The sequence below is a fragment of the Microcaecilia unicolor genome, chromosome 13 (assembly GCF_901765095.1).
Source record: "Microcaecilia unicolor chromosome 13, aMicUni1.1, whole genome shotgun sequence".
Taxonomy (NCBI): domain Eukaryota; kingdom Metazoa; phylum Chordata; class Amphibia; order Gymnophiona; family Siphonopidae; genus Microcaecilia; species Microcaecilia unicolor.
Window position 1 is genome coordinate 86,886,669 of NC_044043.1, and position 26,103 is coordinate 86,912,771.

General features: G+C 44.4%; 1 protein-coding gene across 1 annotated transcript in view; it reads left to right on the forward strand.

Annotated features, from left to right (window-relative positions):
• Positions 1-25,812, forward strand: part of VAMP3 (vesicle associated membrane protein 3) — a 34,220-nt gene extending 8,408 nt beyond the window's left edge. Inside the window, exons 2-5 of the mRNA XM_030222318.1 lie at positions 19,444-19,525; positions 20,121-20,279; positions 20,754-20,805; positions 23,836-25,812. Of these exons, the coding sequence (XP_030078178.1) occupies positions 19,444-19,525; positions 20,121-20,279; positions 20,754-20,805; positions 23,836-23,852 (310 nt within the window). The 3' untranslated portion in view covers positions 23,853-25,812. The remainder of the gene's footprint in view (positions 1-19,443; positions 19,526-20,120; positions 20,280-20,753; positions 20,806-23,835) is intronic.
• The last annotated feature ends 291 nt before the right edge of the window (positions 25,813-26,103 follow it).

Here is a 26,103-nt window from a genome sequence, read left to right on the forward strand (position 1 = left end):
TGGCTAAAGCCGGTTATTCACTTACCAAGTGAAAGTAGACGGATGGATGAGTTGGCCAGAGGCTGGCTATCTGAGAGAAATCCCAGTGCAGGATCAGATTGCACCCCGAGTCCTCTGTTAATGTATAGCGCATCAATATTTCTCTTTTTGGGGGTGGGGGGAGGTTAACAAGAGATTTTAATACTCCTGGTTCTTATTACTTGGGGGAATCAGATGACTGAGAAGGCACCAGCCCCAGCTCATGATTTGGGTAGCCTGTGAAAGCTGAAATCAGTGTAGGTTTGTTTTAACAGTGATTGCTCAGATGCAGGATATTTTGGAGACGCATGAAGATGGTTCTTTAAATGGTAATTCTTTTGACAGGGTTTTAAGACACTAAAATCCATTTCAAAATACTGTAAAATTCTTCAGTCAAACCCCCTGAGCAGAGTTATCATTGTGCAGGAAGCTGATGCATGTTTTGTTATCATTCAGAAAGGTTCACACGGGTTTGTCACATTTTCTCACATGAGTGATGTTGAAAGCTGGATTCCGACGCACTTTGAGAGTGGAGCATATCTTTAGCATTGATGGAACGAAAACAGGCAACAGAAAAAGCCTAGTCAGCTGGTGCGCCTTTCCCCTTGTCTGGAAGATGGGTGCTAGCCAGGAATTTTTAAGAACCAGAATATTTTTTTCTTAACAGCAAAACCACAAAAAAGGTTTCCTGTTTGCTTTCTTTGTGGGTTTCCCCTTATTTTGATTTATTTTTAACATTTTGCCTTTTTCCTGCTTCTGACTATCTCTTTTGCCCCACCTTCCATCATCTTTTCATTTATTGTTTGATCTTCAGCTTTACCCACAGTCTGCCATGATATTTTTGTTTGTTTTAGTTTAAAATCAACTCTGGTTATATATCTTAAATCATATACCATTAATTTGCATTGTGTAGTAGGCACTTTAAATAACTTTATTAAGGTTATAAGAGTATACTCCTGCCCTGAAGATGATTATACCTTAAACCATGTCTCCCAAACTCCTCATACTCATCCCCCAGTCTTCTCGTCTCCATCTTCCCTACACCATACCCCTCCCAATCTCTGTCCTTTTGACTATCATGCCTTGTTTACCTTTCCATGTTCAATTCACATACTCGTAAAACCTTACTATTACTACCCTGTTTCCCCGAAAGTAAGACATCCCCCGAAAATAAGACCTAGTAGAGGTTTTCCTGAATTAGTAGATATAAGGCCTCCCCTGAAAATAAGACCTAGCAAATTTTTGTTTGAAAGCAGGGCCGCCGAGAGCCGGACAAGGCCGCCCCCGGGCCGCCCCCCCCCCTCCGTCGCTACCAGAATTAACCTTAAACGCCTCCTTTCACCTTCGCAGGAAGCAGCAGCAGGGCAGACCCCTCCTTCCTTCCGTGCCCCGCCCTCGCAGAAGCCTGCGCGGCCACATTGGTGATCTGCAAGGCCCGACTTCTACATGGAATGTTGCTAGTGGAATAGCAACATTCCATGTAGAATCTCAAATAGTAGCAACAGTGGAGGAGTGGCCTAGTGGTTAGGGTGGTGGACTTTGGTCCTGAGGAACTGAGTTCAATTCCCACTTCAGGCACAGGCAGCTCCTTGTGACTCTGGGCAAGTCACTTAACCCTCCATTGCCCCATGTAAGCCGCATTGAGCCTGCCATGAGTGGGAAAGCGCGGGGTACAAATGTAACAAAAAAAACCCAAAAACCTAGCATAGATAAACAGGTAAGACTGTAGTTTGGAAAGGGATTATCCAAAGAGAAAAGGGATAGGATTTGATGTACCACCTTTCTTTGTTTACAGTCAAAATGGTTTATATCTTAGATACCAGTGTGGCCACTCCTGCTTGTTGTGTCCAGAGGATGCAGCATAAACGGTCCCCACTCGACCGTTTTTCAACTTCTTGACGCTCCTGTTCATCTAATATGAGTCTCTTGCAGCAGGACAATGTGCTGCTTCAAACGGAAGAAGTTTGAGGCAAAAAACTTTTTATAATAGCCCTCCTCCCATGCATTTCAAACAGAACCTTAAAAAAATCAGCAGTCTTATCCCCCTGGAAAGGGGATATTAGCGGTATACGAGAATTGATTTGAATGAAGTTGCAATTTCATTCAGCATGTTAGTATTTTGTTTGACCACTAGATGTCGCCTGCAGTACAAAAAATTGCTTGGAGCTGTTTCATTGGGTACAGGACAAAATTGGATACATTATAATCTAGTTTCTTTTTCAGTGGGGGAGATAGCGTGCAGGAGGAACAGTTTGTGTGCACTGGTACCTGTGCAAAAGAAAGCATTGTGATAAGTGGGTAAATGAATAAGCATGTTAAAGACTGTTCCTTTCACATAATAGAAATTATCTGTTGTATTACTTGAGTACTTCTTTGGGTTTTTCTCACCATTTATTTCAGAGACTAGCCGTTGAGCCCGTTAAAACGGGCTGGTGGGTCGCCTCCCTCCCCCCGAGTTCGCCGCCCCTCCACCCCGCCCGTCTCTTCGCTATTCAACTTAAATCTCCGCAGCAGGCAGAGATCAGCTGAGCTTCCATCGGCCTTCCTTCTCTGCCTGTGTCCCGCCCTCGTGTGACGTAACGTCAGCGAGGGCGGGACACAGGCAGGGAAGGAAGGCCAACGGCAGCTCAGCTGATCTGCCTGCTGCGGAGATGTAAGTTGAATAGCGAAGAGACGGCCGGGTGGAGGCAGCGGCGACTCCGGGGGGGGGGGGGGGGTGCCAGTGGCGGTGACCTCGGGGGGGGGGGTAGCGGTGGCGACCTTGGCGGTTCCCTCCCCTTCGCGCAGTTTCCCTCTCTGTTCCCCCCCCCCCCCCGTCATCATGTATTGACGCAGGGGCGGGACAGACAGGGAAGTCTCTACTGCGCATTTGTGACTGAGTACGGTCACTCGCCGTTTATATGTTTGATGCTGGGGGAGTCCGAGGCAGGGACAATACGCCTCCATGAGTTCTTGTTTCATTGTTATCCGAGTAGCTTTTCATACCACACAAAGTTCAGTGTCCACTATTTATTATACATGAATGGAATGTATAATAAAGTATAACATTAAAAAAAAGTTTTTAAATATTAAGCAGGTAGAATGGACACAGACTGAAATAAATTGTTAGACTGTTCTAGTTCTTTCTTTAACTATTGCTTATGTTTAATCCAGCCTCTTTCCGGAAACAACTGAAGGCATATTGATTTAAGAAGGCTTTTCACAACTTTTGCCTAGCTAAGGTCTAATATTTTTGGTGTCCTTAATGTTTAGAGGATGTTATGATCTATGAGATCAGGATGTTTGGTTTGTTTGTATGATATGTAGACTGATGGTGGATCTTTTAATGTCAGTTTATGTGGTGCATAGTTGGATGAAAATCAGATTGTGGGTTTTATTTTTGTGTATTGGTTTATGAATGTGACACTTCTCGAATTGTAAATAGGTGGGCTACAAATTTTAAATACATTAAAAAAATAAGTGCTGCCACAAGGAGGTCTCCTACAATAGCACACTCCTCTCTTCGGACTTACTTACGTCAGAAGGAGGCGGGGCCTAGGCCAGGGAAGAAGAGACGTCATGGAGACTCTGCGACCAACACAACAGATCTTCCTGCCCGTGCAGCGCTTCAGAAAGAGGTGAGAGGCGCTGCTCGGGTCGGTAATAGGGAGGGGGGTCTCGGTGGAGGGGGGGAGCGGCGTAGTCGACCTCGGGGGGGGCGGGGCACGGGGCGGAAGAATGACGGGAGGCGGAGTTAGCTTTGCAAAACACAAGAACAGGAAGTGAGGGGGACCGGGGCTGCTAGAATTTCGCTTTTTCGTGGTGGGTGGGAAAGCGGTGGAAAGTGGGGAGCAGCGGGGGGGGGGGGGTGCACGGGGCGGAGGAATGATGGGAGGCGGAGTTAGCTTTTGCAAAACAAGAACAGGAAGGGAGGGGGACTGGGGCTGCTAGAATTTCGCTTTCTCGTGGGGGGGGGGGGGGAGTGGCGGACAGTGGGGAGCAGCGGGAGGGGGGGCCATGGCCGTCCATACAGGACGCTCCTGATGATCGCCCTTGCCCCCTCCCGATCCTTTTTTTATTTTTTTTATTTGATGTGTTTTCTGACGTCCTTTGGACCAATCACAGCGCTTTTAGCTCTGCTAATGCGCTGGGATTGGCTCAAAGTTTCACTTTACGATTTTTCCTGGCACAGAGCTGTCTTAACGAGAGGTCCAGACCTCTCGTTAGATTTCCTGCCTTTTTCCTGCGTAAAGGCAATCGGAAAAGGTTAGTGCATCTCGTTTCAATGGGGTTTTTACACTAATTGCTCATCTCCATTCCGTTTTCGTTAGCTGCTGGCTTCCTCGGTAAAAGCCCTTTGATGCATGCAACGGATCAAATTTTCCTCGTTGGAGGGTCATTAATGGCTCATTAAGCTTTAGTGCATCTGCCTCTAAGTGGACAAAGTGGCTATACAGTATTTGGGGATTAGGATATTGTGGAATGAAACTAATTTGTTCTAATTTAATTCTGGTTCCCTGCTAAATGCAATTTATCCTGAAAGGAGGTTTGGAAGTAATTTACTGTGTGATGTCTTACTCAGGTTCCCTTTGTGTAATATTACATTTTGTTTAAAGATCAGAAACTGTTGAAGTGACGTATACAATAATAGGGGAAGTAGGTAGGGGGACTATTTTGCATCACTGTAGGTCTCTGTGGCGTGAGGGAGGTCCCCAACCCCTTACTTGCTTTTTCAGTGATTCTGAGAGGTTGGGGCTTATATACACCTTGGTTTTGGATAGAGCCAACCTGCCCTACCCCCTTCTCTTTTATCAGCTTACATACACCACCCAGCACCTGCAGTTATTTTATTTGGCCATTTATTTAGCCTGCTCTACTGATAACACCCAGAATGAGTTACAAATTGACATACATATCAAATTAAGCAATTACAATAACACCCTAATATAAAATTATAATGTCTAGAAACGCAGCATTCATTATATCATAATATAAAATACAATATACAGTAAAATCTAAGGACCGTATCTAATCAAACAGGGTTTTAATACATCTACAGAACTACAAAAGATTATCAGTGTTCCTAATAGATGATGGAAGACTATATTCCATAAAAATACCAAGGAGCAAGAGTAAACACACGAGCACATACAAGCCAGGGAGAGAGAAGTACCTCTTGCCTTGTGAACGAAAGGCACAACCTGGTGCATAAGAAGGTATTTTCTTTAACACATAACTTGGTGCTATCAGATGAAAAACATTAAAAGCCAAAACCGATAGCTTAAAAGAGCAATGCTTCTCAATAGACAACCAATGTAAAGATGACAAAACTTTGGAGAATTAGACAAAAGACGGGCAGCAGCGTTTTGCACTCGTAACCTTTATAAGCTTTTAGCAGGCAGACCCACAAACAAAGCACGGCACTAGGCTTCCTAGGGAGGCCATACTCGCAAGACGGTTCCATGTGCAAACCTTGCATGTGCTCTAGCTGGAGCTGCCACCCCTCACACTCTGTGTATGAGGTAACTGCAACAGTTGAGTCAAGTAAGGTAGAAGTCACAAGATGAAAGATCCCGAGAGGAAACTTAGACCTTCCTTCTCCCAAACCCCCAAGCTGAGTACTGCAGTTACAACAGTCTGAGACCAGATGTGCATAAACTACAGCACGCTTACCCAGATTTTTGTCTTATCACATTGTCCGTAGGGTGCCTTATACAATTTGTATTACTATGCTCAATGTTGTTAGTTTTAATGGGGCTGTAGTGTTTACTAATGCAACATTATAGCGAGCAATACCTTAGGGGGAGTAAAGAAGTATGGCTGGTTGTTTTTTGTTTATTTTTCCTTAACCTTTTTGTGCAGCTGACCCCAAAACTTGGAAAGCAAATAATATGTATAATTGGGAAGAATGACTTCAGACCAGCCTGAGCCTGAGGCCCCCAATCAATTTAGCAACTCTTGTGGTACATTTTGCTTGGTTCTTCTTCCCTACTGCTTTCTGTGTGACTGATCTCGAAATATTCCCCTGAAGCCCTTTTTAATTAGGGTTGTAAACAACATGATTGCAGTTGCCAGTTTGCCAGGTAAATGTACTGTGCATCAGCATTGCATAATCTTCATATGTGGGACAGTAAGAACGGAACACTTCCCTCCCAAAGCAGGAAACCCAGGAACTTGCAGCTACCAGCCTCTCTCATGACACTGGGCATAAAGAGAAGGAGAAGAAAAACACCCTGAACCTTTGTAGAGTTATAGAAACACCCACTTGGGAAAAAAAGGGTACATAGCCGAGATGTGCCAGGGAAAAAAATGACTGTACGTTTGCATTCCAAGCCCAGGAAGCAAACTCGAAAACAAACAGTTCTAGACAATGTACCATTCATAGAAATTTAGTGACTGTCCTCAAATCACTACCTCCTTGTCTTTAATGAAAATGTGTACAGTGATGTGTGTTTTCCCCCATTATTGCATATATGTCGTACTTAATGGTTTAGGCAAAACAGCAAAAGTAGAGGCTGACAAATGCGCAAACCAATAGGGAGATAATCTCAAAAACCAGTTTATTCAGAATATTTATATCAATATCAAGGACCCGACACGGTCCGTGTTTTGGCGCCAAAGCGCCTGCCTCAGGGGTCACAATCAACTTTCTCTGAGAAGAAGCTGATAGGCTTGAATTCCTTTATGTATGCAAGTTAATCCACAGAGAGAACAAAAGAACAGCCAACCGATCAGCAAACACCATGTGAGTACTTAATGGTTTCTCACCTTTAAACAAAATTTAATACTATGTTAGACAAAGGAAGCCCAAAGAAACGTAACACAGTTTTTAAATTATCACTTTATTTAAGGAATAACGTGGCCCTTTTACTAAAAGGTGTTAAATGGACAGTGTGTTTTAATGCAGGACTTTCCCACATTCTAACCCCTTATTTAAGATGGCAGTAAAATCATGTTAATTTGTTGGTCATGCACTAATGTCATTAGCATGTGGCAACTGCAAATAATTAACACAGGAGCGCACAGTGCTCTTGCGTTGTCTTCGTTATCCAGTTAGCATGTGCGAACCAGAACACATGCTATCTGGATAATGCTTCCATGCCCATTCCCCACCCATAACATGCGTCCTTCAAAAAGTATATGAAAAAAAAAATAATGCATGGTTAGTGCCCGGAAAAGGGGAATTTAAAGCGTTTTGCAGTAATGCAATTTGCATTGTTTTCTTGCGTATTAGGCATGTGTTTAGGCTTAATGCTCTTTGGTGAAAGGGCCCAACACCTGTTTCACCCTTGGTAAAAATTAAGTGCCCCCTAAACTTAATCATTGGTTGCACCACCCTAGGAGCAATAATTGCATCACAGCGCCTCCTGTAATTTGATATCAGTGTTTCACATGGCTGTTGAGGACTCTTGGCCCACTCTTTGCAGAACTGCTTTAATTCAGACACATTTGTAGGTTTTCATAGATGAACCATTTGCTTCCGTTCCTGCCACATCATCTTTGTAGTGTTTAAATCAGATCTTCGACTAGACCAGAGGTAGGCAACTCCGGTCCTCGAGAGCTGCAGGCAGGTCAGGTTTTCAGGATATCCACAATGAATATGCAGGAGATAGATTTGTATACCATGGAGGCAGTGCTTGCAAATCTATCTCCTGCATATTCATTGTGGATATCCTGAAACCCTGAGCTGCCTGCGGCTCTCGAGGACTGGAGTTGCCCACCCCTGGACTAGACCAATCCAAAACCAATTTTGTTTGTCTTCAGCCATCCAGAAGTAGACTTGCTTTTGTGTTTTGGATTGTCTTGCTGCATAACCCAATTATGCTTCAGCTTATAGACAGATAACCAGACATTTTGTGGTACAGTGCAGAATTCTTGGTTCCTTCAGTAATGGCAAGTTCTCCAAGTCCTGTGGCAGCAAAACATCCCTACATTATCACCACCATGTTTGACTGTTGTTATGAAGTTGTTCTTGAGGAATGCTGTATTTGATTTATACCAGACATAATGTTGTCCAGAGAGTTCCACTTTTGACTCATCTATCCGTGGAACATTATCCCAAAAGGTATGTTTTTGCAGATGTGAGAAGAGCATCGATAATTCTTGAATCACATTTTTGCCTAGTCTTATTGTGGAGTCATGAACATTGACCTTAGCTGAGGCTAAGTAGCCTACAGTTCTTTGGATGTTCTGGGATGTTTTGACTTCCTGAATGGGTTGTTGCTGCGCCCTGGGAGTATTTGTGGCAGACTGGCCACTCCTGGGAAGAGCACCACTGTTCCATGTCTTCTCTGTTTGGAGATAATGGCTCTCATTGTGGTTTAGTGGAGTCCAAGAGCTTTAGAAATGGCTTTGTAAACCTTTCCAGACTGATGTATTTTCTCATTTCTTCTGGCATTTCCTTTGACTATGGCATAGCGTTCTTGTAGAAACATTTTTGTAACCTGCTTATCTCTCGTGGGTAAGGTTCAATATATAGTGATATTAGTCAGCTCTGCTGAATCTGAACCTCAAGTCTAACTGTATTCAATCAGTTGAATCTAATTGTCAATTAAATTTGGTCAGTTGGTTGGCCAAAGGGGGGCAGCTACTTTATCACATGGGGTGATATAGGTATTTGATAACTTTAAGGCCCTTTTACTAAAGCTTAGCATGCACCAAACACTAAGCTTTAGTAAAAGGGCCCCTTTGTTCCTTAAATTAATCAGTAATTTAAAAACTGTTTACATTTCAGTTCCCTTTGTCTAATATTACATTTTGTTTAAAGCTCAGAAACCATTCAGTGTCACATGTATGCAACAATAGGGGAAATCAAGAAAGGAGAAGAACTTTTTCATAAGAACGTAAGAATAGCCATACTGGGTCAGACCAATGGTCCATCTAGCTCGGTATCTTGCTTCCAACAGTGCCCGATCCAAGTCACAAGTACCTGGCAGAAACCCAAATAGCAGCATTCCATGCTACTGATCCCAGGGCAATCAATAACTTTCCCCAACAAGTCCAAACCTTATTTATGCCACTTGATATACCACACATTAGCCTCAGCATAGGCAATATGGTGGTTTACAATAAAAAAGAGTTAAAAGAAAAGGAGATACTTGACAGAATACAGCCGAGTAGAAACCTAGGTAGCGGAGAAGGGGAAGGATTCTAGGTCTTAAGTAGTTTCTTAAGAGGTGAGGTTTGGTTGGTTTCTGATGGAGAGGAGCAAGTCATTCCAAAGATTCGGTCCTTTATATCTAAAGGCAGAGTTCCTTCATCTTTTGAGATGGATAGAAGGTGGGGGGAAGGGTCAGTAGGTTCCACTGCCTCTGCTCTGTGGCTTAGAGAGGGGTGTAAGGAATGACAAGCAAGATGGGAGGGGGCAAGTGATTTATCGACAAGGAGGAATTTGTATTTGATGCAAGCGATGACCAGGAGCAGGTGTTGAGGAGGGATCACATGATTGAAGCAGGTAGCATTGTGCAGGAGTTTGACAGCAGTTGACAATGAGCTGAAGGCGTTTGAGGGATTAAAGAGGAAGACCAGAGTAAAGAGAATTACAGTAGTCTGTGTGGGATATAACAAACACAAGAATGAGAGTGCATAAGTATGAAGAAGCAAGAAGAGGACGAACAGCACGGAGTCTGTGATGGACAAAGAAGGAAGTATGGATAACTGAGGCTGTTTATGATTTGAAAGTGAGCTGTGAATCGAGAATGACTCCAATAACCTTGATAAGAGCCTTTGTACTGTAGGGTATGGCCATCGATGGAGGGGGAAGAAAGCTATTGGCTGAAGGGGAGAAAAGGATAGATTTGCATTTTGCAGAGTTAAGAAAAAGATTGCTCTTAAGCCAATGAGGAACATGAGACAAGCAATCATTAAGACAAGAGATGGCAGCAGGGATCAGTGACGTGACATAAAATCTGAATATCATCTGTATAGCAGAACGGTGTGCACAAGAGATCTTGAATGATCACAAGAAATGGAGCAAGGAAGACATTAAAGAGGGTGTGAGCAAGTATGGAGCCCTGAGGGACACCTGAGTGAACATAAAGTGGAGTGGTGGAAACTGAATCAAAGTTGAGCTGGTAGGTGCGGTCCATAAGATAGCTAATGAACAGAGCCAGTAACGCCGATTGACTGGAGCCTTTAAATCCAAATATGCTAACCGCTGAGTTCTCAACCCAGTTTTGGGACACACCAAGCCAGTCTGGTTTTCAAGATATCCACAGTGAATTGGTAGTTAATAGTGAATAGGCATGAGATAAATGTGCATGCACTGCCTCCATTTTATACAAATCCATCTCATGCATGTTCATTGTGGCTATTCTGAAAACATGATTGGCTTGGTATGCCCTGAGAACTGGGTTGAGAACCCCTGCTCTAGGGGGCAGTACAGGCGATGCCCAGAAAGGAGCCCTAGTAAGTATAGTGATAGTTATTACATTGTCAATACTGTATACCTTGTTGATTCTTTGCCACTCCCAGCAACGAGACTGGACGGCATCTGTCCACTTTCACCTCTCTCAAAGAAGCACAACAATTGCTGTTATAACTGGGCATTTCGAATTTGGGTCCCAACTCATTCTTTATACTGGAGTATTTTCCACAGCCTTTGAGTTTTATCTAAAACCAGTTACATTAGGATTTGGTCAGTGTAACGGTTATTGGTTAACAGGTTGTTTGAAAACCACATGGAATTTAAACCAAAAATAGTGCAATCTCAATGACTGAGCTCACTCGAATAAAACAATTATCTGAAAGAAGCTTCTGTAAAGCTTGGCATGCCCAGCAGTGAATGTGGGCTGAGAAACTTGCTATCTGATACCTCACTTTAGCAAAGACCAGAAGTCAGAGCAGATATATTCCAGAATCCTTGCATATGCCTATTGGGTTTCATGCTACTACTACTAATAGCATTTATATAGCGCTACCAGACGCACACAGCGCTGAACATTTGACATAGAGAGACAGTCCCTGCTCAAAGAGCTTACAATCTAGGTAAAACAGACAGACAAGACATTACGGGCAAGGGAATTACAGGGTAAAGAGGAACAGAGGAGGAGGAGGAGGAGGGCAAATGAGTAGCCGTTAGGAGCCAAAGGCAGCAGTGAAAAGGTGAGCTTTCGGCATAGATTTAAAAACAGGTAGAGATGGAGCTAGACGTATGGGCTCAGGAAGATGGTTCCAGGCATAAGGTGCAGCAAGATAAAAGGAGCGAAGTCTGGAGTTAGCGGTGGAGGAGAAGGGGGACGACAAGAGAGACTTGCTCAGAGAGTGGAGTTCACGGGGAGGAATGTAGGGAGAAATAAGTATTTTATGTGAAAGGTTAATTCAGTCTCATTCCTTAGCGTCCCTCCGGACCGGCCCAGGATTGGACTGATGGGTTGTGCACGCCTACCAGCAGGTGGAGACTGAGAAAAAAACTCTGACTCTAGAGAGCCAATGAGAGCCCTGGTCCTGTGATCCTAGCCTCAGTATTTTCTCAGTCTCCCAGCAGGTAGGACGTGAGCCTATTAGTCTCTCTTTTTGGTATTTGTAGATATTTTCTTTATTGGTTCTTCTGTGCCCAGGAATTTTATTGAGGTCATTCCTGATACTAAGTGCCTTAGTGTTCAGCCTCTGGGGTGTTAAACTCGGGTGCCCCGAGTCCCTCCCCCCTATTTCCTCCCCATCTCCCTTCTGGTGTATCCTCTAACGGCATTATTAATAATTAAGGGAAGGGCTACCCTTTCATTGTAAAGGAGTATTGCCTTTGGGAGAGGCAGCCAGTGTTTAAACAAAAAAAAAAAAAAAAAAAGAACTGAACAGCTGAGTTATCTGTTCCCCGCTGACTTAACGAGCAGGCAGCTCTGTCAGGCAGCTCTGGTTTCAACTTTGTGTGGGGTTTTCAGCACCTGTTTAAAAAAAAAAGAAAAAGAGCTACGAGATAGGGGAAGCGAACGAAGGCAAGCCAGTACCCTTTTATTGCTCCTGTCAGCCCTCGGGGTTCTTTTAGCTGCTAAATAGGCTGTTTAAAAAGGCGCGAACCGCGTTGCCGCTTTCTCGCGAGTGCTCGCTTGTTTCCGCGATGGCGGAAAAGTTGAAAAGATGTGCAGTCTGTCAGCGTCGGGGGGTTAATGCCTCCGGCGCCTGTAAATTTTGTACAGCGCTTGACATGCCCGCCGTTTCTCTTCCTCCGCCGACTTTGTCTTCGGTTCCGTCGGGGGTTCCGATTTCGCCGTCGCGCTCCCTCGCTCCTAGTTCGGAGGCCTCTGGCTTACTTCTTGAAGCGCCCGCAGCGAAAGTGGCGCGAACGGCGGCCATTTTGTCTCCTGCTCCTTCAATGTCGGGTGCCGCGTCTGGCCCTTTAAACTCCGCGATTTTGGGAGATTTAAATACGGAGGTCCTGGTACATTCGACAGCCACTCAGGGAGGAGGTTTTCCCCCTGAGTTTGTTATTCAGATGTACCAGGCCTTCCTGATGCAGCGAGAGGGTTCAGCAGCGGGGCTGGCAGGGGCTACAGCGGGGCTGTCAGGGGCTATGGGCAGTTCGGTTCCTACTGCAGCTAAGCCTAGGACATGTGAGTTTCCTTCAGATCTGGTACCAGAGCATAGTTCAGACATGCCCTTTTTGGAGGAAGAGGAAGACTTAGGACCGGCACTTAATGAGCTGGCTTGGGAGGATCCTTCCTCTTTAGATCCTGACACTGTTCCTTTGGGCCAGGGGGAAGATCCCTCGGTGGCTAGAGTGTTTCATAAGGAAGATTTACAGGATCTTATTGCTATGGTGGCTACTACTTTAAATTTTGATGATCAGCCTCCAGCTTCACAAGTCCGAAAGGTTGATTTGTTGGTTAAGGGCTCTAGGGCTTCCAGCAAGACCTTTCCTATGCATGAGGACATTTGGGATGTCATTAAAGCGCAGTGGGAGGTCCCGGATGCTGCTTTTCGGCCTACTAGATCTATGTCTCGTCTATATCCGGTGCCCGAAGATGATAAAGCACTTCTTAAGCTCCCAGTGGTTGATGCTGTGGTCTCTGCGGTTACTAAACGCAACACAGTCCCAGTAGATGGAGGAACGGCGCTTAAAGATACGCAAGACAGGCGTTTGGACTCTCTTTTGAAGCATAATTTTGAGGTTTCCTCTTTGGCAGTGCAGGCGGCCATTTGCGGATCTTTAGTGGCCAGGGCCTGTTTTCGTTGGGCCGAGAGAGTCCTGGATAGATCTTCGGATGATCTCGCAGCTATAGATGTCGAGGTGGCAAAGATTGAAACGGGCTCTGCTTTTCTAGCCGATGCTCTGTATGACCTGTTGAGGGCATCTTCTAAATCTTTGGCCCTGGGAGTTGCAGCTCGCCGCTCTCTTTGGTTGAAAGGTTGGTCGGCAGATGCGGCCTCCAAGTCTAAGTTAAGTAAATTTCCCTTTAGGGGTTCATTTTTGTTTGGAGAGGATTTGGACAAATTGGTTCACTCCCTAGGAGACTCTAAGGTGCCTCGTCTCCCTGAAGATCGGCCTCGCCTGTCCAGTCGGGGTGCCTTGTTTGGACGTGGTAGGCTAAGGTCTTTCCGTAGATTTCAGCCTGATAAAGCTTCTCAGCCTCAGAGATCGCGTTTCTTTACCAGGAACCAGTCCTTTCGAGGTTACCGCAGAGGAGGCAGATTCTCAAGCGGCAATTTTCGCTCCCCTGCGCGTACTTCCCAATGAAGGTGCGAGGGCCCCTTCTCTGGTACCTGTCGGAGCTCGGCTTTCTCAGTTTTATCAGAGGTGGGCCCACATTACATCAGATCAGTGGGTCTTGGAGGTGGTTCGAGACGGATATGCCTTAGAATTTGCAAGGCCTATTTCAGACGCCTTTCTGGAGTCTCCCTGTCGCTCTCCCCTCAAAGCGCGTGCGGTTCGGGAGACTCTACAGAGGCTCTTAGATCTTCAGGCGATTTATCCAGTTCCTCCTGCCGAGTACAAGCGAGGTCGGTATTCCATTTACTTTGTGGTGCCCAAAAAGGAGGACTCCCATCGTCCTATTCTCGACCTCAAAGCTGTCAATCGCGCTCTCAAGGTCACCAGTTTCCGTATGGAGACCCTTCGGTCAGTCATAGTAGCAGTGCGCAAGGGAGAGTATTTAACAGCCTTGGACCTGACGGAGGCCTATTTGCATATTCCCATTCGTCCTGCTCACCACAAGTTTTTGCGTTTTGCAATTCTAGGCCGGCATTATCAGTTTCGCGCTCTGCCTTTCGGCCTGGCGACGGCGCCGCGCACATTTACCAAAGTGATGGTCGTGGTTGCAGCGGCTCTCAGGAAGGAAGGGATTTTGGTTCATCCCTACCTGGACGACTGGTTGATACGGGCAAAGTCTTATCAAGAAAGTTGTCAGGTCACGGAGCGAGTAGTAACGTTCCTGCAGTCCCTAGGTTGGGTGGTGAACATAGCCAAGAGCCGTTTGGTTCCCTCTCAGTCTCTAGAGTATTTGGGGGTCACCTTCGATACTGCGAGGGGTCGAGTTTTTCTTCCGCAGGGCAGAATCCTAAAGCTCCGGTCTCAAATTCTGAATTTGATGCATCTGAAAGTACCTTGTGCTCGAGACTATCTTCAGGTTCTCGGTTCCATGGCTGCCTCGATAGAAGTAGTTCCCTGGGCCAGAGCTCACATGAGATCTCTTCAGTGGTCTCTCCTGGCCCGGTGGTCTGCTCAAATAGATTCCCTTCTGATGAGACTGCCTTTGCGGCTCCGGGAGCGAATCTCTCTGTTTTGGTGGCTACGGATGCAGAATCTCACTGTGGGGATGCCGTTGGAGCCTCCGCGGTGGATACCTCTAACAACAGATGCCAGTCTCCGGGGCTGGGGGGCTCATTGCCTGGACAAGTGGGCCCAGGGCCTCTGGTCGCCGCTGGAAGCAGGTCAATCCATCAACTTTCTGGAGACCAGGGCGATTCGGTTAGCTCTGCTCCACTTCGGTTCTCTTCTGGAGGGCACAGCTGTGCGAGTTCTCTCGGACAACGCCTCGGCAGTAGCCTACATCAACCGCCAGGGAGGTACGAGGTGCCGTCTCCTGTGTCGGGAAGCGGAGAGTCTTCTGGCGTGGGCGGAGATTCACCTCACGGCCATCTCAGCCTCGCATGTGGCAGGAGTGGACAACGTGCAAGCAGACTTCCTCAGTCGTCACACTCTCGATCCCGGGGAATGGGCTCTGAGCGATCGGGCATTTCAGTTGATAGTACAGCGCTGGGGTCTTCCAGTACTAGATCTCTTCGCCTCCAGGCTCAACTCCAAAGTTCCTCGCTTCTTCAGTCGCCGAAAAGATGTGAGGGCGGCAGGGGTAGACGCCCTCTTGCAGCAGTGGCCCTCCGGCCTTCTTTACGCGTTTCCTCCATGGCCACTAATAGGTCGTCTCCTACAGAAGATCGAAGACCACGGGGGGCCGATCATTTTGGTGGCACCGGACTGGCCTCGGCGTCCTTGGTACGCGGATCTCCAGCGTCTGTCCGTGGCGTCTCCTCTTCGTCTTCCGGCACACAAGACTTTGCTGGTTCAAGGACCAGTTTCGCATCCAGATCCAGCTCGATTTTGTCTTACGGCTTGGCTCTTGAACGAGCTCGTTTAACTAAGCGAGGATTTTCAACGCCAGTGATTTCTACCATGCTGCAGTCTCGTCGCCGTTCCACCTCTCTAAACTATATTCGCACGTGGAGAATCTTTGAGGATTGGTGTGCAGAAGCTGACATTGTTCCCTTTCGAGCGTCAGTACCTCAGATGTTAGACTTTTTACAGCGAGGTTTTGATAAGGGGCTCTCTCTTTCGTCGCTGAAGGTGCAGGCGGCAGCTCTGTCCTGTTTCAGAGGTAGAATAAGGGGTAAGTCTTTGGCTAGTCTTCCCGAGGTGGCTCGTTTTTTGAAGGGGGTCAGCCTTCTTCGTCCTCCGGTCAGATCGGTTTTTCCATCTTGGGACCTTAATCTGGTGCTTTCGTCGCTGACAAAGCCTCCTTTTGAGCCTTTACAAGCATGTTCTCTGAAGGATTTAACGCTTAAGACGGTGTTTTTGGTGGCTATCGCGTCAGCTAGAAGAGTCTCAGAGTTGCAAGCTTTTTCCTGTAGATCTCCATTTCTGGAATTTTCTAAAGAGCGAGTGGTCCTTCGGCCGGTTCCTTCCTTTTTGCCCAAGGTACTATCTCGGTTTCATATGTCCCAGTCGGTTTTTCTTCCTATTCTGGGATCCTCATCTGGAACGCAGGAGCAGCGAAAGTTGCATACTCTGGATGTTAGGAGAGTACTTAAACGGTATCTTGCGGTTACGGAGGACTTTCGTCGCTCGGACCGCCTCTTTCTGCTGTTTGCTGGTCACCGCAAGGGCCTGGCAGCTTCTAAGCCTACTTTGTCTCGGTGGATCAAAGAAATGATAGCGTCTGCTTATCTCTTAGCAGACAGACCAGTTCCGGCAGCACTTAAAGCTCATTCTACCCGGGGGCAGGCAGCCTCGTGGGCGGAGTGTTCCTTGGTGCCTCCAGCAGAGATCTGTAAGGCGGCGACTTGGTCGTCACTTCATTCTTTCTCTAAGCATTACAGGCTAGATGTACAGTGTCGTCAGGAGACCGTCTTTGCATCTCGCGTACTCACAGCGGGTTTGCTGGGGTCCCTCCCTTAGGACTACTGCTTTGTTACGTCCCATCAGTCCAATCCTGGGCCGGTCCGGAGGGACGCTAAGGAAGGAGAAATTAGACCTTACCTGCTAATTTGCTTTCCTTTAGTCCCTCCGGACCGGCCCAGGACCCTCCCGTGTTCTATGGTTCTCAACTTTACTGTGTACAGAGATGCAACTGTCGTCTACAGAGCTGTTCTGCTAGTTAGACAGTTAAAGGAGATACATTATGGTCTATAAGAAATACATTATGTTCTACAAGTTAAATGTTTTGCAAGTTCTCTGTTTATTCAGTTCATCTGTTTATTCAGTTCATAATATTATACAACTTGCACAGTTTATGGGATACACATTTCTGTACATAATTGGCCATGCCACGGCTCTGAACCGAGTTGTTGGTGCGCCCAGTGTCACGGCGAAGCCGTAGTTTAAGCACGTTGGTTTCTCTTGTGCTTCCTGGCTGCTTAAATTCCTCAGGGCACAGAATATAGGTCCTTCTTTTCCTTTCTGCTTGGTTATTCAAATACTGAGGCTAGGGTCACAGGACCAGGGCTCTCATTGGCTCTCTAGAGTCAGAGTTTTTTTCTCAGTCTCCACCTGCTGGTAGGCGTGCACAACCCATCAGTCCAATCCTGGGCCGGTCCGGAGGGACTAAAGGAAAGCAAATTAGCAGGTAAGGTCTAATTTCTCCTTTATTGAGCTATTTTTATATGTTTACTTCTGTTGTATCAGACTTATCTACACAGTGCTAAGTGGGAAACAATCGTAAGCAATGTGTTTGTTAGCTAACTTTCAGGCTAACACTTCCTCAGATCACAACAGAATCTAAATGAATTATAAAAATGCATTCTAATGGGATTTGATTTGTTCTATGTTGACATTGTACATAGTATACTGTGCTATACTTTGTGTTGTCATTTGAATATTTTTACTGCTGTAATTGTCTATGGTTTATGTTTGATTTATTCTTACTGTACACCACCTTCAGTGAATTCTTTCAAAAAGGCGGTAAATAAATCCTAATAAAATAGGGTGATCAGAGTGTGACAAACTGCAAATTTATGGGTCATAAGATGTTTGAAAAATCCTGTGGATTTCTTCTCAGCAGAAAGACCCCGTCAGCTGCTGTGTGGTCCCACATCCCTTTCACAGCCCAGATGCGTTGAGATCTGTAACTTCAGCCCTTGGCACTTACCAACAATGCATTGTGCTTAATAGACAAGATAGGAGCTCATACACTGATGTGACAGGCCCTTTGCTGGGCTTGGATTGGAAGCACCAATACATTACACATGGACCACCGAATAGTTTATCGGCTAGATTGTTTATTTATTCGTCAGGTTGGTTTCTGACTTTAGAGCTGAGCCTCTTAAGGCAGGCTCCCTCTCTTCTCTCAGGGAAGACTATCCTAGACGTTCAGCTAAGCAGTATGACTGTTGCGTGATCATTTTCTCTGGTTCTGCTTAGCAGTTGTTGTACATAAGGTAAGCTTTTTTACAGGCTAAAAGTGCCTTCTTTGAAGTGTAATTTATCGCCCTCGCCGCATCCTGCTTTTCTTACACGGACCTCATTTTACATTGTTGTTTTATGGTCATAGACTGGTTTGAATGGGCTTTGACCCAATATAGCAGTATATAAAAACTGTTAAAGGTGACTAGCGGGTTGATTTTCTGTAGCTTTGCTTGGTCATATTGTAGCCCCTTCCTTATAAATCCCTCTTAAAAATTCATCTAGTTCTTCACATTGTGACCTTATTGATTTTAACCAAAAGCCTCTCATTGTCTGTGGATTAGGTTGTATGCTACATAGTAAAGGAGGTCTTTGTACATTTGTACATCTAATAGCAATATACAAATGATAGTAGTAGTAGCAACAACCGTGTTTAAATACCGTGTTTCCCCGAAAATAAAACACTGTCTTATATTAATTTTTGCCCCCCAAAATGCGCTAGGTCTTATTTTCAGGGAAACATCGGGGTTGGCCCGCCCGCCCTCCCTCCGTCGCTCCCGGAACTAACCTTAAACGTCTCCTTTCACCTTTGCAGCAAGCAGCAGCAGGGCAGACCACTCCTTCCTTCCGTGTCCCGCCCTCGCCTGACGTAATGTCCGCGAGGACGGGACACGGAAGGAAGGAGAGGTCTGCCCTGCTGCTGCTTGCTGCAAAGGTGAAAGGAGGCGTTTAATGTTAGTTCCAGGAGCAACGGAGGGTGGGTGGAGGGGGGCCCAGCGACCTCGGGTGTGGGGGGGCGGCCTTGTCCGGCTCTCGGCAGCCCTGCTTTCAAACAAAAATTTGCTAGGTCTTACTTTCGGGGGAGGCCTTATGTCTACCAATTCAGGGAAACCTCTACTAGGTCTTATTTTTGGGGGATGTCTTACTTTCGGGGAAACAGGGTATATAGCTGGAATGGTTTACAGACATCCAGTGGCTCAGACCCACCCAAAATTGTTACTCCTTTGCTGTGGCTGGCAAGGATTCCAAGCCCCTCCAGCCAAAGACCTCATCCCAGCCAGTACTCCTGCAAACGGAGCAGCTGACACCAGTATACCCAAGCTGCCCTGGCCCCTCCCCGCACAGGCTCAGTTTTCACGCGTGCGTGAAACTAAGCATGTGCAGGGGCCAGTGGCGGCAGCAGCTCGGGGACACTGCTGCTGGATGGCTAGGAGGTGGTCTGCTGGTGGGCTTGGGGATCCCTGCCAGCTCACATATTTTTATTTTTAGTTTGGGAGAGTAAGGGGAGAGCAGAGGAGGAATTCATGCCTACCTCAAGTTAGCCATCTAGCTACGCTACTGATAGAATCTATGGAAACTTTGTAAGTTGTGAAATGTCAATTGTTTTTCACTTACAGGTCAGCGCCTGGTCCTGGCAGCACCCCTGCTGCCTCTGGTGGCAGTCGGCGCCTACAACAGACACAAACACAAGTAGATGAGGTAAAAAAAAAAAAAAAAAGACCAGAGTGCTGAACTAGTTTCCCATTCACTGTCACGTAACTGTTTTCCCCACTGTTCCTCAAGCTTTTCTTTTGCACCTTCCTTTTAATTGGGTACAAAGCTGTATGCTCGCAGAGGGGGAGGGTGTTCTAAATCTCCGTTAAGTGTGGAGGACCGTATCAAGCCCCTGGAGAGGTTTGTTTTCACTTGAGGCATGCAGAATATTTTTTTCCTATGTCAGCAATAAAACATTTCCTGAAGATACACCAAGGCCTCCACAATGAACTCCTGCAAAATGAGTGACCTGTCTCTTTCTCTCTATTTTGACTGAGAAATTTAAGTAAAAGTGATCAGGCAATGGGATATAGTATCCTGCCTGTATGTAGGCAGGATTTGGACAACTCAGTTCCAAGTGAAGCACTGAATTACTCTGACAGTCTTTTAATGCTATTGAAATATAACTTAGCTTGTTTTGCTTTGCCCCTTAAGCTGATTTATTTTTCCATGTCAGATATTGCTTTGTGTTACATTTGTCATTACAGATGAGGGCAGGTTTTAATTTTTGTTACACTTGCTTTCCTTCCCACCTCCACAGGTGGTGGATATTATGAGAGTTAATGTGGACAAGGTTCTAGAAAGAGATCAGAAGCTCTCGGACCTGGACGACCGCGCGGATGCGCTACAAGCCGGTGCTTCCCAATTTGAAACAAATGCCGCAAAGCTGAAGAGAAAGTATTGGTGGAAGAACTGTAAGGTATGACCGCTCCCTCCTTTTCATAACCTGAGGAAGTAGAGCACTTGTAGTGTTAGGATCCAGTTATCACTTACACACTGTAAAAAAAAGAGTAAAAACCTTTTCCATGTTTTGCATTTCCTGCGATGCACAATGTCTGTTTTACAGATTTATTTTTAGTGGTTAAAAATGAAAGCAAAAAAGTGTTATGGGCAAGAGCCGCCAGACATAACCGAGTTATGGTCAGAGGTTTGCTCAGAGTTGTAAAACTTTCATTTTCAGTTTTACACTTTGGTAACCCCACTCAGTATTTGCATAAAGATGTGAAACCCTCAGTATTAATCTGAGGTTAATTTACTGCATGACACACACATTCTGAACAGCATTGTTTTGAGACTTGTAAGTCTAGAATGTCAGGAGCTCAGCAAGCCCAAAGATGTACGACTTTTCTTTATTTTTTAAAGTGTTTGAATGTCACACTTTCCCTTTTGATAGATGTGGGCAATATTGATAGCTGTGGTGGTCGTCATAATAATCATCATTATCGGTGAGTATTTTGTTACCTTTCAATTACAGTGGGTGTGTTTGCAAAATTGTACTTTTTTTTTTTAAAGTTAAAGCATTATCACTGGGAACGATTTCCACTTTACCTTGTGTGAAAAGCCCCAGGCTCTGATAAATAGAGTGGATTTTTGCTCCTTGTCCTTTGGGAGGAGGGGAAAGAAAAAGACACGATAGTCCATCTGTTTTATTATGTGGGTTTGTTGGTTTGTTTGTTTTTTTTTTTAATTTCATTTCAAAAATCTACATCCGAAATGGAGCTCAACGAAGCATCACAGTAGGAAAGATGATGCTAAGAAGAAAAATAACACTTGCCAGGTCCCACAAAGTCCACAACTAAGAGAAGGAAATACACTGCAGGGTTTGGAACAGAATCAGATGAAATGGACCATCTTGCATCAAACAAATTCAGCTTAACTTATCTACAGGAATCTTCAGCAGAGAAGTAATAGTAGAGCAGCAGCTTTTGCTTCACTTATTTCTCCATATGATAAGAGATATAATATTCAATTTATTATTAAATTTTATTTGGCTTTGCTTCATGGGCATGGAGGGAGTTGATAGTGTCTTTTGCATTGATTCCTTTCAAGTCCAGCACCCTTGTATCTGTTCTTTTGCCCCTTCTTAAAGAGGCAGTGTCAGGATTGGAAGAATGATCATGTCCAATCATATGCCTCTTTTGCTTGGCACTTCATATAGTTTTGTCTTCTATCTGTTTTTAACTTGCCCAGTGCTGCTGCATCAGTTATCTGCTATTTTCAGTGGAATATTTTCCAGACTCTGAGCTGTCCTCTTAAGCCCAGGATTCCCAATCCTGTCCTGATGATCCTGCAGCCTGTTGGGTTTGCAGGATAGCAAACAAGGATATGCATGAGGTAATTTACATACACTAGGTTTTTAATGCATGCAGATTGATATTATGCATATGCATTATGGATATTCTGAAAACCCAACTTGCGGTGGGGTCAGAAAGACAGGTTTAGGAAGCCCTATTTTTAGAGCTAGCTAGTTTCACCAGGAGCCATCCATATAATATCATTATGCAGATGAAGCAGTGCAAGCCACAAGGAAATGGAGAACCAAGTGAGCAAATGAAAACTATGCGAGATGAAACGAGACTTATTCTTACAGCTAAGAGACAGGACGACAAAACTTTTTGTTGAAGGATGAAGAGTGCTGGCTGCAGAAACAAACTGAGAATTATACAGTACCAATTAATTACTGCCTAAAATGTAATAAGCATTTCAAGTGTTGCTTTGTTAACAATGTGGAGCAGTTAATGCCCACAACCAAAGCTAAAGTGCCTTGTCTTAAGGAGGATGTCAGTGCGGACTTGGGGATTTGCAAACCAAATTCGCACAGAAAATGCAAATACAGGTTCATTGTTTATGAATTGAAATTGCGGAGTGAAACCAACAGAGTAGATATTGTATTTTCTTTTAAGAGCTGTTAGTTAGCAATTATTGCACAAACACGTTGGGATCTGATGTTTGATTTGTGCAGAGATTGTATGAAAATGTTCATTGTGTTGCAGCATCAATAAAAAAATGTTTAAAAGTAAAAAAAGAGCTGTTTAGGAATACTTGGAGGCCCTATTGGTGAAGCCAACCTGGTTGCTGTAAGGAGATTAAATCATATTTTGCCGTGACAAAAGTGAGGGGACATATTCTCTCTGAATTGATCAGTAGCTCAAAAGTAGAGCACTGGAAGCAGTAAACCCTATCCCTTAACACTGCTGCTGATTCAGAATGGTTTACGCACTTTAAACAGCTCTGCTTAAATGGGATGGTATTGAAAATCCTGTTAACAGCAGTTGTCTGTGCATAGGGTGAGAAATTCGGCCAGGTAAGAGAAGTACTTCCAGTAGTTTGTGGGTGCTGTATAATAAGAGAGGTCCTTAGCACATCTTACTTTAAGACCTGCTCTGGACAGGGGCCTCAGTAGCAGTGGCCTGTAGGTCTCAGAAGCTAAGCAAAGTGAGGCCTGGCTAGTAGCTAGATGGGAGTATGTTCCAGGAAAGACCAGCAGCTGTGAGCTACAGCAAGCAATATCCAGTCTGTGCAGCAAGAAAAAAAATATAGAGGCATCTTCATTGGGCTGTAATTGTCCATCCTTAAAAAAACAGGATATGTAAAAACACAGCTCTTCAGGGGGTTTGACTTCCTTTGACTGCTTGTCCTGCAGTGATCAAATACTGCAGTCTATATTGGCGCTAAGAGTAAGGTACAAAACCACACCTCAATACATATACAATACAAAAGACATTAAACGATGTGATACCCTCAAATGAGCCTTCTCCGGAGTAGCCCCCACACTCTGGAATGCACTGCCTGAAAGGCTTCACCTAACACAAGACTATCTCTACTTCAGGAAGCAGGTGAAAGCTTGGCTTTTCAACCAGGCCTTTAATGGAAGAAGAAACTAACTTCATAATATCACACACACAAGGAGTGACACAGGCTGCACACACTGCAGCAGGATATATGTATCCACTCATACCCTAGCTGAGATAACATTTAACCATCTCTGACATGTGCAACTTTCTTTAAATTAGTCACCTTACTTTCTAACTCCTCTTACTCTCTTATCTATATGTTAACCATCTCTCTGACCTCATGTGCAACTTTCTTTAAATTAGTCCTCTTACTCGCCTATCTATATATTCCATCTTTGCTTATACCTTATGCTGTCAATTAAAATGTTCTGTTACGTATTGTGTTGACATTGTAAGTAGTAGACTATGCCATACTTTGTATTATTTGAATATTTTTACTGCTGTAATTGCCTATTGCTCGTGTTTGATTTATCATACTGTACACCGCCTTAAGTGAATTCCTTCAAAAAGATGGTAAATAAATCCTAATAAAATATCAGCCTAGCTTCCATTAGGCACATGGCATGGAGAAAATAAGGCCAACCTATTATTAACATAACTCTTTATTTGTAAATGTCGCTAAATGTTCCTTTGTAAAGCAACAAATGGTTTTTAAAGCACTTATATATATTTTTTTCCTAGTGTGGAGTGTCTCATGAACATCTTGGAGACAGCCCAGAGCCTTTGCTGGAGCACATGGGCCCCTAAAAGCTTCCGTTCAGTCTCACTTCTGCTGTATTCGACAGCTTGCCTTTATCTAGAAGATCATTACTAGTTTCATATGTCTGCTTTATTGGAAAATTAAGTATTTTAAAGAAGAAAAAAATCCACTCATTTTTAATACTTGTAAGCACAATCCATGTTTTTTTTTCTTTGCACAATGTCTTAGGTTACCTTGGGCTTAGGTTAACAAGCAGGATTGCTTGTGTTCCAGAGTCTCTTTTCCTGGACTAGCAGTAATGTTAGTTTAAGATATTTTGAATTCTAGATAACAATTTTCAGTCATTTTGTGACTAGTAAATGTGCCTTTTATAAATTCAAAAATAACTTATGTATTAACTATGAAATTTGGGATTTGCTTTGTATGTTCTGCACCATTGTGGTCTGTTTGGTCAACACTGTGTACAATGTTCTTACATTGTTGAAAGTTTATTGGAAGAAAATAGTGCTGCACACCTGGTTGTAAAGAGCAAACTGGCTTGATTTGTGAAATTGCCAGCTTATTAGTGTGGTGCCATTTGGGATACTGTGGGGAATCCATTGGAAGAATCCATGAATCATTTATGCAAACAGATCTGAGTAATGGCCAGGTGATTTGAGGTAGGGAGTGTCTCAAACTCTTGTGCATCCAGAATGTCCAGCTTTCAGGACAGCAAAGATCTGCAAATTTTGTTCACAGGCCAGCTAGATCATGCGTATTCATTGTGAATAACCTGAAAAACAGATCCCTTGGTGCTATGAAGAGAGATTGTAGTTCACCAGCGTAAACTTGGAGCCTCACCGTGAGACCTACATGAATTTAGCCATCTGCACTGTAGGATGATAAAATCTGAGACCATTAAGTTTGGATGGTGACATTTGTCTTCTATCTCACTTTTCTAAGAAGTATTTCTGGTTTCTCTCACTGCTGTCAAGCTGCCTCACTATATGCGACACTGAGTATTTCATTCTAATTATAAAATCATTCGCACAAGTACATCAAACAGCAATTGTTTGCAACCCATGAAGGTGTCCCATTCACAATTTTTTTTTCATTGTGACATATACGATCTTTAAAAGTTGTTTGTGTCAGGGCTTTTACTTTCGGGTGCCAGTTTGAAATGCTTTCTTGAGCATCTGAAGTGATTATAATTTATGAAAAATCTGCCGATGTCTTACCCATTTTAATTTCTGTGATTAATTTTTTGTTCAACTCGGGATGGTCAACTCCAGTCCTCCAAGAGACCTTGGAACAGCCCTGGTTTTCAGGTTAGCCACACTAAATATTCATCAGAGACCTGGATGATGATGGCATATGAAATATGCTTACACGTAAATGCTGCAACTCTGGTTCATTGAAATGTGCCTTTCCAAGAGCTGTGCACTGCCCCTAGTTAACAGCTTTTTACCTTAGTAGATTGTGCCTTTGATGAAAGATGTTGCTGAGGGGAATGTTGCCATATATTGGAAATTGGAACTCCAGTGCAGCTGGAGACTGTATTGTGACACTGTGTTTTCATCCAAAGATTTATCACTTAATACCATAGCACTTTCTGGATGTTACAGTTAACATGCTGCAGGCTTTGGGCTTTTGTATGTTTCTACTAGAAAACAATTTTGATAAGAAGTGTGAATTCAAGCAGTTCTTTTATATTTGTCAAGTGCTTATTTTTGCATAGTGTATTTTTCCAGTGTTGATGAATTTTTGAGTCTCCCGCTGTGGGGGTTGCCATACTCTTCCCATAGTTCCTCTCTACCAGCTTTGTTGGTACCATTGAACTTTTTTTTTTTAGGATCAAAGTATATCACATATTCAGGAACTGTTATTATGCTACATCTCTTTGTCTTGGTATACAGTTTGGGTCTTTCTATTTATTCAATATTTTGAAGTTGGGACCTTGAACCAAGACACTGCTCTTTCCTTTCCCAGCAGAGTGATTTCTGTGCACATCTCCACCTGTTTTCCTTATTTGAGAGGTTTCTGTTTGGCTGCATCCATCTGTGTCTCAGCGTAGATGCTCCCTAATAATCCAGTCTGTACTTATGCACGAGAAGCCTCTCCTAAAGTGGCATGGTCTGTGCCTACACCCACTCTTGACACTATTCCTCTAGTTGTGTGGTCTGTGCCTACACCCACTCTTGACACTATTCCTCTAGTTGTGTGGTCTGTGCTTACAGGTGCATGCATCCATTCTTCCTCCAGTAGAATGC